This window comes from Lissotriton vulgaris, chromosome 3_1 (genome assembly GCF_964263255.1).
Source record: "Lissotriton vulgaris chromosome 3_1, aLisVul1.2, whole genome shotgun sequence".
Lineage (NCBI taxonomy): Eukaryota > Metazoa > Chordata > Amphibia > Caudata > Salamandridae > Lissotriton > Lissotriton vulgaris.
Genome location: NC_141689.1, coordinates 1379336586 through 1379350784, shown reverse-complemented (window position 1 = coordinate 1379350784; position 14199 = coordinate 1379336586). Strand labels below are relative to the sequence as shown.

General features: G+C 42.4%; 1 protein-coding gene across 2 annotated transcripts in view; it reads left to right on the top strand.

Annotated features, from left to right (window-relative positions):
• The window catches only part of TMOD1 (tropomodulin 1), a 725670-nt gene that overhangs the window by 604804 nt on the left and 106667 nt on the right, over positions 1-14199 (top strand). For both annotated transcript variants that reach the window (XM_086961851.1, XM_086961850.1), the window contains exons 7-8: positions 941-1048; positions 3777-3920. In XM_086961851.1, coding sequence (XP_086817977.1) covers positions 941-1048; positions 3777-3920 — 252 coding nt within the window. The remainder of the gene's footprint in view (positions 1-940; positions 1049-3776; positions 3921-14199) is intronic.

Below are 14199 nucleotides of genomic sequence, written 5' to 3'. Positions count from 1 at the left end.
CTGGAAGAAGAATAAAGAGGTGAGTATGCACCTAAAATCCTTAATTACCGCCTCCTTGAAACAGGCGGTCCGATCCCCACAGTCCGCTTGTGGACAGGCAACTCATAATACAGAAGGCGATGCAGCTCCCCTGTACTGACCTATGGTGGATGCCTGCCCCTGATCGCAAACCCAGCGGTCTGCAGTCCCGGTGGTCAAGCGGCGGTCTTCGCAAAGCCAAACCGACCTACTCGTAATACAGTAGTTGAACCTCCAAGCCTAACTTTTAATAAGGCCCTAAATCTTTTTAATTGCATTCAGTCATCATTTTCTGCTCAGCTTATCGTTTAATGTTCATATTGATGCTAATGCTCATGGGCTCTCCCATTAATTGTTTCCTAAAATCAGTATAAAATTCTTGAACGATTCTGAAGTGACCTAGGAATATTGGATTTTCCCATAGCTCCTTTAGTTCATAAAGTCACTAGGCATATTATCACATGGTCAAAAATATGCCCGCTTGGTTCAATAATTTAAGTCCTTTTTTCACTTTTTCATATAGATTTTGTGACTAAGATAAGTTAATACCGCTATGTAATGCAGAAAATGGGGCAACGAGTGAGAAACAGTCATTGTACATTTCATTTTCTATGTCTTTCTGAAAAACACAATAAAAGATTTTTTGTAAAAAATCTTCCAATTAATCATTTGTGCTGCGTTAAGTCCCAAAACGGTCCCAGAAAGACTGGGTAATGACATACTCGCACCCTAGACCTAGCTAAAATATGTGCACAGCTCATTTTTAAAAAGCTACTTAGGTGCCGCATGGGTTATACACCGATAATCAAAATTTCCTCCGTTTGAAGAAAACAGATTGTTTTGATGTGACTGTACGGTGTGAAACGTTATTACACATTTTGATATGCTGTCGTTATTCTCTATTTCCTGTCTCTTCTTACAGAACATTCCAATACCAACGTTAAAAGCCTATGCAGAATCAATGAAGAAAAACAGCTATGTTAAAAAATTAAGCTTAGTAGGAACAAGGAGCAATGATCCTGTTGCTTTTGTAAGTCGTGTGTGCCTAAATAATCACTTTTAATGTGAAGAGTATGCGTTCATCGGGTGTCCATATTTACTTATAGAAGTAGAAATTTATATATTTACAGTGATTGGCAAACATGTAATTACTTTGCAAGTGCAGTCACAAATACTCTCCCGAAAGCACCAGTTTTGTGAAACGTGTATATGGCTCTACGCCACCAGGGTCATTTCTTGGGAATGGGGTTTTAGGGTTAAAGCTGTGTGTTGCAGATTTGCTGAGAAGGGAAGGATGTTTATCAATTAGTTTAGTATCAGAAGTCCACACCAAATATTTTAACATATGTAACTGAAGCCCAAACTAAGTGGAAATACATTTCACGGATAATTGTGCCCCTTCACAAACTTTATTTATTGTTAATGTAAGTGAGTCTGATGCAACACAATTACCATATTAACACCATCAAATGTGTTAATGGTGGCACAAGTGTATTATTGTTGTCTGACATAGAAACCCGTAAACAGACTAGCCAATTCCCTTTCAACCTCTTCGTATCCAAAGATAATTCCAACAAATTCTGTGCCAAATCTCGGAGGGTTAACACATTTTAACACTACCATATTTCCAGCCAATGTCTTCATCGGGACAAAAAAAACTGGTGGCACGATTCACAAAGACCCTCCGCAGTTGTGGAGTAGCCTACACACTCGTGGGGCTGAATCTCTGCAGTGTCTCATCGCGGAGATTCCGCCTCGACTGCGGAGGCTCTGTGTGAATTGGGCCCTCGGTAGTTACATCAAGCTGCCGGTTGTGAAGGAGTTAACAGCAGACGTGTATTGAGGCGCTCAGCCCAGTGCTGTAACAGGGTCAAACAGAATCATGAGATATGGACGCTATCTGTAAGCTGGCCAAAACAGAAGCATCCATTTCACAGAAAGAACACCACTCGGGTCAGCACATAGCACATCACAGACAACACTTCAAGAGTGCCAGGTTTGAAAAGATGTGGTATTATTTCGAGAATTTCTTGCGCAGCCAGCATTGCGTCAGGATAACATTAATGACAAACAGGCAAAATCAAAAAATCAAAAATAGCTACTTCTGTAGACAAATGAGTTAAAAAGAGCTAAACATCGCTAATGGAACTGAAATGAGTTGAGCGAAATCGTAAAGGGAAACTGGTCAGGGCATATATGCATATTGTCAGACTGAGCTAATGGGCTAAGAAACCTATTTTGAAAGGCAGAGAAATAGAGCAAAAGGTGCCAGGAGAGAAAAGGGCCAATCAGAAGCGAAGTTCGTAGCAGGAAGATCGTTTTTTTTTGTTGACAACATTTGATAATTTAAGGGTAGAAGTAGCTCAAATCAAAGTGATGATTTAAAGTGACTTGGCAAAGACACAATTATTGATGCAGTTATTTTTTTCAGTATGAATAATAGGAGTACACACAACTGTGGAGGCTTGTCAGTGCCTCCGCGGGACACCCTCTTTTCCAAACGCATGATGAGTGTCTTGCAGGCTGAGCAGAGGTCAGTTTGACAGACACTCACCACCATGTCAGGGTCAGGCAGCCAGTCGCTTTATATGCGCTAATGCACAGGCGCCGCGCTTCCTGAGCCAATGTATGCCAGGCACACGAGTGTGCACTTATTTACTTGTCACAGGGGTATGAGTATGAGTACATGTGTGCTTCTGAATGGATAGCAGTATGTGCGTACGGAGGATGCATGTGGGTATGTCCACACATGTGTGCTTGTTTCCCATACACACCCCGCTGGCATCAGTGCGACCGTCGGGCACACCATAGACCAAACTTTGCGGCCCCTGGGAAACTGTTTGTGAGTACCCCTGGCCTAGTGAGAGGTGGGCTCTCTCAGCCACAGTTTATGTTGATGAGATGCTTATCGGTCCTACATATTAAAGCAGTTGGGAAGACATGTTAACAGGTGCACATGTAAATATTTCATTGAGGATTGAAGAAATCTGTTTACTTGTTACGTTTGTGGCATTATGTGTGTTTATTAAAAAAAAAATATGACATATGAAATAGCATTAATGATGAAATATAAATTAGATGTTTAGAGTGCACTGCGTCCAGAAATTCAGAGCGCTTGTTGCAAGATTCATATAAAAGTCATTTTAAATGTGATGAAGTATAAACATTTATTTAACGAAATTGTGATAGTGTTTGTCGATCTATTTACCTGATTTTACAATTCAGAAGCATACCACAATAATGTTAACTAAATGTAAAACTATACAAGTCATAATTGGCATGTTTTGAATTTTATTCCAGCTACTTAGTTTCAAAACGTCAATATACTGTTATAATCAGTACACAGTATGTTTTAAACTAAGCAATAAACTACATTGATTCGTTGTAAAGTGAAGAGAGCCAGTAAAGGTATGAAGAGCGGTATGGTCCCAGTAGAGGAGAAATGTATGAAGTCAATGCTGCAAGGAGACTAACTCCATCTACATTTACAAAAAGATAAAATGCAGCAGCAGAGTTGCAATCCTGCCGGAGTAAAGAGTTCAAAGAAAACAAGTGGCTCTTATGCAATTTACAGAGTGTGCTACTTGAACCGCTGCAGTCCACTGTTTTCAGAGAATGGTTTGTACTCCCATTGTGACATGAAAAGTTGTACAAAACTGAATTTGTCAAAGTTCTGAGAGGCCTATCGCTTTCTAAAAGATATAGATGTCTAGATTTGTTGACAATGTCATCACTGCATTTTCCTTATGTCATTTAAGGCACTGGCAGACATGCTAAAAGTTAACAGCTCATTGAAAAGCCTGAATGTTGAGTCAAACTTCATCAGCGGGATGGGTGTTCTGGCGTTGATTGAGGCTCTTCAGTACAACACATCGCTGGAAGAACTGAGAATCGACAACCAGGTGAGGTGCAGACTGATACACCGTGCATAACCGAACCAACACTGTGCTCGCTATCATCTTCAGATTGATAGCCAGCACAAATTAGATATCGAAAACAATCAGTTTTCAATGAACTAACAATCTTCTGGTAAACATACCACAGTCCCATTCAACAAAAAACATAAAATATGGAAAATATATAATCTGATGGAGAAGGCTGCACTCACAATGGAGTTTCTGATCCAGTTGGAAAACAATTTATATATTCAGATTGAGAACATTTATAACAATATTTCTTTTCCCATAGATCTATGCATTATGTCACTGATAGCATATTCTAAGAATGACTAAATTAGTTCACCTACATAGGGCGTACCATCTGCTTAGGTCTTAGTTGTGTGTGATTACATTTGATGCTATGGGTGGCAGAAATATACGCTTCAGTGATATCCGACACTTTCCAATATCATAAACAATTGCCAGTCTACAGTGCACAGTATTGACTTGTGTTGTGGTCGATGGAAAATAACGCATGATGACAGCTTTCATTATAAATTGTACGGCACCGGAAGTTTAATTATTTGAATAAACAAAAGAAATCAATTATCCTGGTATACATGATCATTTTGTTGATTATGATCTAGGCAAAGGTACACATTCAGGTGAATGGATTGTCAGATCGAAATGTTGTGACTTTGCTGAGCACATGTTCAAGCCACAATAATAATGAAAGGAGGCCTTTGGTATTCAATCAATCATTCAATTATTCATCAAGTTTATAGAAGGCACAGCTACTCGCAGAGTATCCCGCCGCTTCTAAGTTTGCTGATTATCAGAGCTGACACAATTACTTAAATGCTTTGTTAAATAACCAGGTCTTAAGAAGGCGCTTAAAGGTCTGTTAATTTTTCAACTCCTGCAGTTGCAAGGGGTTGAATTCCATGCGGAGGCAGCAAAGAATGAAAAAGGAGGAACCACCTAATTTTTTCCATTTAGTTCTGGGGACCACCGCCAGCAAAGCGTCTGAGGAGCGTAAGGATAGAGTCAGAATATATGGTCTGATCCTGTTCCTCAGATAGCATGGCCCCTTTTGGTGAAAGTCTCTGCGAGTCAGCATGAGCCCTTCAAACAGGACTATCTCCTTTATGGGATGTCAATGCTGCTCTTTCCAATGCGGCTGGATATTCAATACAAGCCGAACTACGGTGTTCTGAACTAACTGCAATGGGTATGCAGGAAGACCCCAAAGCAGACCAATTGGGGTGTGACAATTTCAAGGACAATACTTTTCTGATACTGCACACGTAGCAGATACAAAAGTTTCTTTAGTGAGTTTAGAAGACCATGGCAGACGGCCACAACGCTATTGAACTGAGCCACAAATGAGGTCAAGTTTTTTAATTTCACCCCTAGGGGAACCTGACTAGATTAGCATAAGCCATCCTACACCAGGGGAGGAGAACCAAATAACCGAATCTCCGTTTTGCTGGTGTTGCACTGAAGATTGCTCAGGTGCATCCAACGGAACACAGCTGAAAGGCAAGTCTAGAAATTATTCAAAGCATCAAGAGTGTTCCAATCAAGCTTGAGGATAATTTGAGTGTCATGTGTGTACGACACCACCTGCACGCCGCAAGAGGTGTCATATACACATTGAATAATGTAGGACTCAATACCGAGCCCTGGGGGACTCCAAACTCAAATGACTAGGGTTCAGAGGAATGGGGAGCCATCCAAACTGCTTGGCTATGGTCCAGTAAGAATATGTGCATCCAGGCCAATGCGGAGCCACAGACAGCAATATTTCCTAATTGTTGTAACAGAATGGGGTGGGACATAGTGTGAAAACCTGCGTGTAGATCGAGGAGCAGCAAAGCAACCTGCTTACCCTGATCTATTGCCAGTTTAATGGTATTCAAAACCTCAACAAGAGTTGATTTTGTGCTGACACATGTTCTAAAACCAGATTGGGAAGGGTGTAATAACTACTGTTGTTCCATATATTCAGATATGAAGTATTGGTAGTGTGAACACAAACAACCACCTTTAATTGATTGAGCATGAGAAGCTGCTGTGATTATATGAATCTGCAATGGGTTGTACACTTCATGTCTTCTTATGCAGCTACAAAACTAATTGCTTTAAGGGTGACAAAATAGGATATATTCTAGTTAACTTTCTCCAAAGAAAATCAATGTAAATTCAGTATATGTCATTGTTTTCCATTGATGATTTTTACGCAAACATTTAAATTGGACAATATGCATTTCGTAATCTCTTTGATGCTTTCATTTACAATATAATGTTTTCTCTATAATTAAAAAACAAATAAATGCAATCAATCCACAGAGATAAGAAAAAAAAGAAAAATGGCGTACTAGTAATTAAAGAGCATCCCATTTTCTAAAAACTAGTCATAGTGTCCCAATTTATTTGACCCCCAGTATGATCAGAAAAGAGTAAAAAAATGCTCTTCTGTGAATATATGTAATTTCAAGATGGTGTATGCCTCGTGCGTGTAGCATCCTAAGACAGAATCTATGGTTTTAAAATGGTGGCCGTCATGCCCATATGGCACCCTTGTGCAGGCTTCATTAATTCAAATGGAGTCCACCAAGAATATCACTAACTCTGTAGTTGTGTGGAAAGGCTGGTGAATGTGCTCGAAATGAGATATTATACAATAATATGTGATCTAGACAAAATTTACTAAATTTTCAGGTTGCTAAATTACAAACCTATATCTAAGAAACACAAAATTAAGAATATATATAAAAGTAAATCATACAATCTGAAAGGGAATGCTATGTAAAAAAACATTTTTTTATTGTTATTAACAAAAATAATTTTTATTCAATAGTATTGGACAATTTACCACAAACAATTAACCAGATCACAGTGTTTCTGCATACCTTTAAAAACATTCATCAATTTATAAACATTTTAATAAAATACATTGTTAAAAAAGAAAGAACAAACTGTCGACACAGCGTTTCGATGTTAGTCAAGTCAAGTCAAGTTTAAATTTGTATAGCGCACTACTCACCCAGTGGGTCTCAAGGCGCTTGAGGGAGGGGGGAGTTTTACTTATCAAATATCCAAGTTTTTAGTTGTTTTCTGAAGGTGAGGTGGTTCTGTGTGAGGCGGAGGTGGGTGGGGAGGGAATTCCAGGTCTTGGCCGCTAAGTAGGAGAAGGATCTTCCTCCCATGGTGGATCTTTGGATGCGTGGAATGGCGGCGAGGGCTTGATTGGACGAACGAAGTTGGCGGGTGGGGGTGTAGAAGGACAGGCGCGTGTTGAGGTATTCGGGTCCTAGGTCGTTGAGGGCTTTGTGTGCGTGGGTGAGGAGGCGGAACATTATTCTCTTGTTGATGGGGAGCCAGTGGAGGTCTTTCAGGTGGCCGGAAATGTGAGCTTGGCGGGGGATGTCTAAGATGAGTCTGGCTGAAGCGTTTTGGATGCGTTGGAGTTTTTTCTGTAGTTTGGCTGTGGTTCCGGCGTAAAGGGTGTTTCCGTAGTCTAGTCGGCTTGTGACCAGTGCATGGGTGACCGTCTTTCTTGTTTCGGTGGGGATCCAACTGAAGATTTTGTTGAGCATACGTAGGATGTTGAAGCATGATGATGAGACGGCGTTGACTTGTCTGGTCATCGAGAGGGAGGAGTCCAGGATGAAGCCCAGGTTACGTGCGTGGTCCGTTGGTATGGGTGCGGTTCCCAGGGCCGGTGGCCACCAGGAGTCGTCCCAAGCGGAGGGGGATGATCCTAAGATCAGGACCTCCGTTTTGTCCGAGTTAAGTTTTAAACGGCTGTTCTTCATCCACTCGGCTACTTCTTTCATCCCTTCGTGTAGGTTGGTTTTGGCGGTGTTTGGGTCTTTGGTGAGGGATAGGATCAGCTGAGTGTCGTCTGCATAGGAGATAATATTGAGGTTGTGTTGGCGTGCAATGGGTGCGAGGGGACTCATGTATACGTTGAAGAGGGTGGGACTGAGTGAAGATCCTTGGGGTACGCCGCAGATGACTTTGGTGGCCTCTGATTTAAAAGGGGGGAGGCGGACTCTCTGGGTTCTTCCGACGAGGAACAAGATTATCCAGTCCAATGCTTTTCCTTGTATTCCGACGTTGCTGAGGCGTTGTATAAGGGTGTTATGACAGACTATGTCGAAGGCTGCGGAGAGGTCGAGTAGGATGAGGGCAGCAGTTTCTCCGTTGTCCAGTAGAGTTTGAATGTTTGAATTGTTGCTGCGATGAGGGCGGTCTCGGTGCTGTGTTTGGCTCGGAAGCCGGACTGTGAAGGGTCGAGGGATTTGTCGGATTCGAGGAAGGCGGCGAGTTCATTGTTGACGGCTTTCTCAATGACTTTGGCAGGGAATGGGAGGAGCGAAATGGGGCGGTAGTTCTTAAGTTCAGTGGGGTCTGCTGTAGGTTTCTTCAAGAGGGCGCTTAGTTTGGCGTGTTTCCAGCTTTCCGGGAAGGTAGCGGAGTTGAGGGAGCAGTTGATGACGTCTCGAAGATGGGGTGCGATAGTGGAGTCTGCTTTGTTGAAAATGTGGTGGGGACATGGGTCGGTTGGCGATCCTGAGTGAATGGTGTTCGTCAGGCGGATGGTGTCTTCAGTGGTGATTGGGTTCCAGGCGTAAACGTTGTTGGAGGGGGGTTTTGGTTCGGACGTAGGTGGGGTGGGCTGGTCTCCAAAGCTGTTATGTATGTCAGCGATTTTGTTGTGGAAGAACGAGGCTAGAGAGTAGCAGAGGTCTTGGGATGGAGTGATGTCGTTGGTGCCGGCGGTGGGGTTGGTAAACTCTTTGACGATGTTTAATAGTTCTTTGCTGTTGTGGGCGTTGTTGTCGAGTCGATCCTTGAATGCTGATTTCTTGGTGGATCGGATCAGTTGGTGGTGTTTGCGGGTGTCGTTCTTGAAGGTGGCCAGGTTGTCAGTGATTGGGTTTTTTCGCCAGGCTTTCTCGAGGGTGCGACAGATCTTCTTGGATTTCTTAAGGTCATCATTAAACCAGGGGGCTTTTTTGCTGTCTTGCTTGATTTGATGGTTTTTCAGGGGTGCTAATTCGTCAGCGCTGAGGGTGATCCATTGTGTGAGATTGGTGGCTGCTTGGTTTGGGTCCGATGATTTTGCAGGAGGGTTTTGGTGAAGCGATGTGAAGAGCTGGTCGGTGGTAATTTTATTCCAGTTTCTCCGGGGAATTGGTTGTGGGTGGTTGTGGGTCGTAGTCTTTTTGTAGTTGAAGTGAACGCAGCTGTGGTCCGTCCAATGGAGAGCTGTGGTGTGATTAAAGGAGATGTGCTTGCTGGAGGTGAAGATTGGGTCGAGCGTGTGCCCAGCAAAGTGGGTGGGGGTGTCAACGAGTTGTTTGAGTCCGAGATTGGCGAGATTGTCCAGAAGGGTGGTGGAGTTGTTGTTGTTGTTCTTTTCCAGGTGGAAGTTGAGGTCTCCCAGTAGAATAAAGTCCTCGGAGGGGAGGGCGTGAGGGCTGATGAAGTCATTGATGTCTTTGCTGAATTGTGTGCAGGGTCCGGGGGGTCTATAGATGAGGGTGCCTCTGAGTGTGGTCTTAGGGTTGGTGTGAATCTGGAAGTGAAGGTGTTCGGCGGTTGTGAGAGAGTCATCGGGCGGTTGTGAGGTTGTCATCGGAACTGGTCGTGATGCGGAAGGTGTTCTTATGAACGATGGCGATTCCTCCTCCTGTTTGGTTGATGCGGTCCTTTCGGATGATCTTGTAGCTGGCCAGGATGGCTATGGCGATGTCGGGCGCTGATGAGGCGTTCATCCAGGTTTCTGTAAGAAAGGCGACATCCAGCGATGTGGTGTCGAGTAGGTTCCAAAGTTCAATGGCGTGTCTGTGGACCGAGCGGGTGTTGAGTAGGATGCACTTCAGGTGGTTAGTGTCGGAGCTCTGTTTGGAGTATGTGGATTTGGTGTGGGTCCTGATGCAGTCGAACTTGCAGGAGTGGCAGGTGAAGGGTCTATGTGTGTGTCCTGGGGCAGCTTGGTAGCAGTCTGGGAGACGACCGGGGTTGAGTGCTGGGAGGGTAGCGGAGTCGTACGTTATGCGGGTGGAGTGGGCTTTGCGGGGGCCAGGGGGTCTGGCGCTGGGCGTGGTCCAGGCGCGGACGGGCGTAGACGGGCTTACCTTTGGCGCACCTTCGGCGTGCATGGGGCGCGTCCGCTGCGTGTAGGCTGTTCTGACATAAGTGGATAGTGGAGGGGGGCGGAGCGAGGGAGGAGCAGCTGGGAGGCGGGAGCGGGGTGGCGAGTGGCGAGGGGATCGATACTAGGTGCTGTAGGGTACGGGGGTGGGGCCGCGGGGGAGCAGCGGCTGGGAGCGGGGAGGGGAGACGGCCTGGGACAACAAAATGGCACCAAACAACAACAAGGTGATGCAGGGCGAGATCGGGGCACAGAAAATAATCCAGGCAGCAGAAACGTGAAGCACAGTCTGGCACACAAATTAATCAATTTTAGCAGCAGCAAATGCGATCATCAGCAATACGCGATGCACAGGCTGGCACACAAATTATTTTAGCAGCGATCAGCAGGCAATACGATACCACAGGAGGCGAGCTCGGGGGTACAGTCAGGCACAGAGTGTGGCAGCGCTAATCTTAATGAACAATATGAAAAACTATATTAGAGACAAAATTATAAACAAGTAACATTCCCTTTTTACAAGATACCATTTTAGCAACTCAGAAACATAACCTTAATAAGCTAATTTATGGTTATTCACAATATCTACTAATTCAGCTTTTTAAAAAAAAAATAAACAGCACTATACATCATTGTGCCACACAGTTAACATGTCCCTTTTGGACAGTTAAAAGTGAACATAATTGCGGCATACCTTTAGCCATAATCCGGAAGCCCCTGAATCATTTTATTAGGTTTTCAGAGGGGATCAGCTTCCCAAGTGTCTTCTTAATTAATCTCGAGGACACTGTAGTTGATTCTAAAAATGGAGCATAATTACACTTGAATCAAAACCACTAATCATTCCGTGTTATTATATCCAAAATGGATAAACAAAATTCTAGATTTTATAAACCCACCAGTACCGTCTGTATTTCTTAATTGCAAAGACATGTACTACTGAATTGTCGTTCTCCTTTACAGTATTGGTACAGAATATTGTACTACAAGAGATATATTAGAACTTTAATGATATGTTCACCCTGCGTGTGATAAAGAACTCAAAATAAAAATACATGAGCCCACCTGTGCAGTATCCTGTCACTTTATCAAGGCGTACTCTTGGAGACTTAATCAGTGTGGCGGCTGTACTGTAACATAAAAACCTCAGCTTAAGAATTTCATATAAGGGTTTTATAAACAAATTACCTTGATGGAGCTATTTACAATCTCTCACCTTGATTGAAGTTTATGAGAATGCAAAACGCAATATGTGTTGTTTCGCAAAGTCCAGGAGGGTATGCTTTTGGATAGCTTTTTATTTATGAAAAATAAAACAACTATTACTGTGGAGAACATGTATAGTTAGTATTCAGTGTGCAAAATGCAAAGTGAATTTTGAAGTATACCTCATAATGCAAACGTATTAGATTTCCTGCCTTTGTTTTGGAACTCTGCTGTCTCCAAATAGTGAGACGACCGTAAAAATCTATTGGATTCTAAAGGGAAATGGAAGGATGAGTGTTAATAAATCCTTTACTTACATCTTTGTATCTCTCCGTTTTATTTTGGATATTGTAGAGGACTGTACATTCTTCCTCAGGGACTCAGTGATTGCAACTTGTTAATTTTTAAAATCACTGTCACCCCGGCTGGTTTCATGTTAACCAAATTTTAATTCTTTAATTTCCCTTAATTTATATTCTATTAAAATATAGAGTACATCTATAAATTATCTTAAGGCTAAACACCCATCCTGCATTTAGCGGGTTACTTACCTTTAAAAGCAGAAATGGATACGACCGCCCGTATCGCTATCCCTCCATCAAGGTTTGACAAAGGGACTTGTTCTGGGCTTCTTCTCAAGCCCCTATGCCTACATCGCCAGGTTCTGACGGCATATCATAACTGAATACACCTGTGGTGACCTGCCGCAATTGCCGCAATTCCATCCCTTGTATGGGTTGAAAACGGAACAGCCATCTTGTAAAGTGAGAACACTTAATATTAAAGGGGCTTAGCATATCGGAACCACGTTTTTGAACACCAAGTTCACTGATCTCTTTTTATCTATGACCTGGATTGGACTTCCTAATGTTACAAAACCATAAAAAAAATTGCAAAGTTTCGCCTGCAGTATAGCTGCGTTTATTATAAAAAACCGTGGCGGCCATCTTATAGAGGGAAACAATATGCTTTCACAAGACACCGTGAGTTCGTAACTAATTATATATAATCATGGTATGTTCTCTGAACTTAATCTCATATTAGCCCTCAAATATTCCAATTATCAGGCATACCCAATACTGTATGTGTCGAAGGTCCGCTAGTTCGTATTTCTAATATTTTTACAAACAGTATGGCGACCATCTTGAAGAAATATAAACCTCCTAAGGGGTTCACTGATACACCTAGTCGTTTTAACCAACAAAGAAGAGATTGGCACAGAAGCTGTAATATAAAAATAATGCATTTATTAACCTCAGGTGAGGGAGACTGCGTCATACGGTTCCCTCTGCCCACTGAAGGAGGCATTCTAAGGAGTACAGAGAACAGGGACCTTATATATGCATAGGTTGCATTGGTCAGCATAAAACAAAGGGGAGGTCCTGGCACACACCAGCATGCAAATTGACTAATATGGGTATACAAAATGTGCTTGCTCAAAAAAGTTGGAGGAGAGACATTTCTCCTTACATAAGCAAGAACAGCCTGACAGTTCTATCCTAGGAGCAGGTGCATTCTATCAGCTAGGCCTTTCTGAGCATTTGCAAGGCTCTGGAAGACGGAGAAAGCACATAGCAAGCACATGGCTAAGTAAGGTGGCTGCCAAGTACAAAATGGCTTTCAGCTCATGCTAACAGCGATTCTTGCAATCTTTAACAGATAGTCCTTTTAGCATGAGCTAAAGATATTCCTATGATTTAGTAGGAAAATAGAAAATATGTTGCACATTTATTTTCATAAATTCATCAATATTCTAATCAATTGCTAGGTGGGCATTTTTCATTCTAAATATTTCATTAAGCGGGTATATATAAAGTATAAGCAGGAGTACAAAGGGAACAAAGCATTGGGTCATAAGAGAGTAATGATTATTATCACAAACAGAATTATCAATGTTTTTCTATCCCTAAGCAAAAAGCAAATCCTAGAACCATCTAGTCCAATTCTATGTAAAGAACATTTTCAATAGACTTTTCCAGTGTTCCTTTTATACGGGCTAGAGTATCTATTAATATTTTCAAGGAAAGGGCAAAGTAATAGTAGTCAATTGCTCAGAAAAACGTTTTTGGTGCAGAATAAACATTATAACTAATGCAAATATTAAAGCAGTCAGACATATTATTACAAAAACAATCCTGGCTCCAAGGGACCAAGAGGACCACACAGGGTCATAGAAATTAGGACGAGGAGCCGCAAAGGGCTGCTCCTCCTCAAAAATGGGACGTCCGAAAGGGTACATTACTAACAAAAAAGAAGTCCTTGGGAAATTGAAGCCGCTGTATAACCAGCCAGAGGGGAGTCTTCTCCCTGTGTCCGTTTGAGCCTCACAGGTAGGTGCTTTGCTTTCATACATCACATTGGTATGTGACCTTTACTCTGCAGTTTCTACTTCGCATGCTTTACTTCACAATTTTCTTTTGGCTATAAGGACTGGGGAGAGGTAAAGGGGGTATGGATTATTTTAGGGCTAAATGGTGTGTAAGGGTGATTTCAGGTTAAGGGCTGGGTTTTTAGTAAAGTGGTTAGGGTGCTTTTGTGGCAGAGTAAGAAATTTGGTTATTAGTTTTATTTTATTTATAAAGTTTTCTATAGCGCGAACCAGACCCAATGTAGGGTAACAGAGCGCTTTACAAAGTGATCAAGGGATGAAAAAAACATTTGATACCCATAAAACAAACAGAAACAACGCAAATAAGACATCAAAAAACATGCTAAAGTTCGGGGGATAAAGGTAGGGTAGAGAACAGCTCCGCGATAAGGAGTCAAATGGAGCTTGTGCAAGTCTTATCTTCAAGATATCATAGGAGGAGGAGTATAGACGAGTTAGATGTTGAAGCTGGCCTGGTGTTTATGCGGATTTTACGGGAGGAATTTGCTCATCAGGAATGCTTTTGCTTCCTTTTTGAAGAGGCAAACAAAACAGGTGAT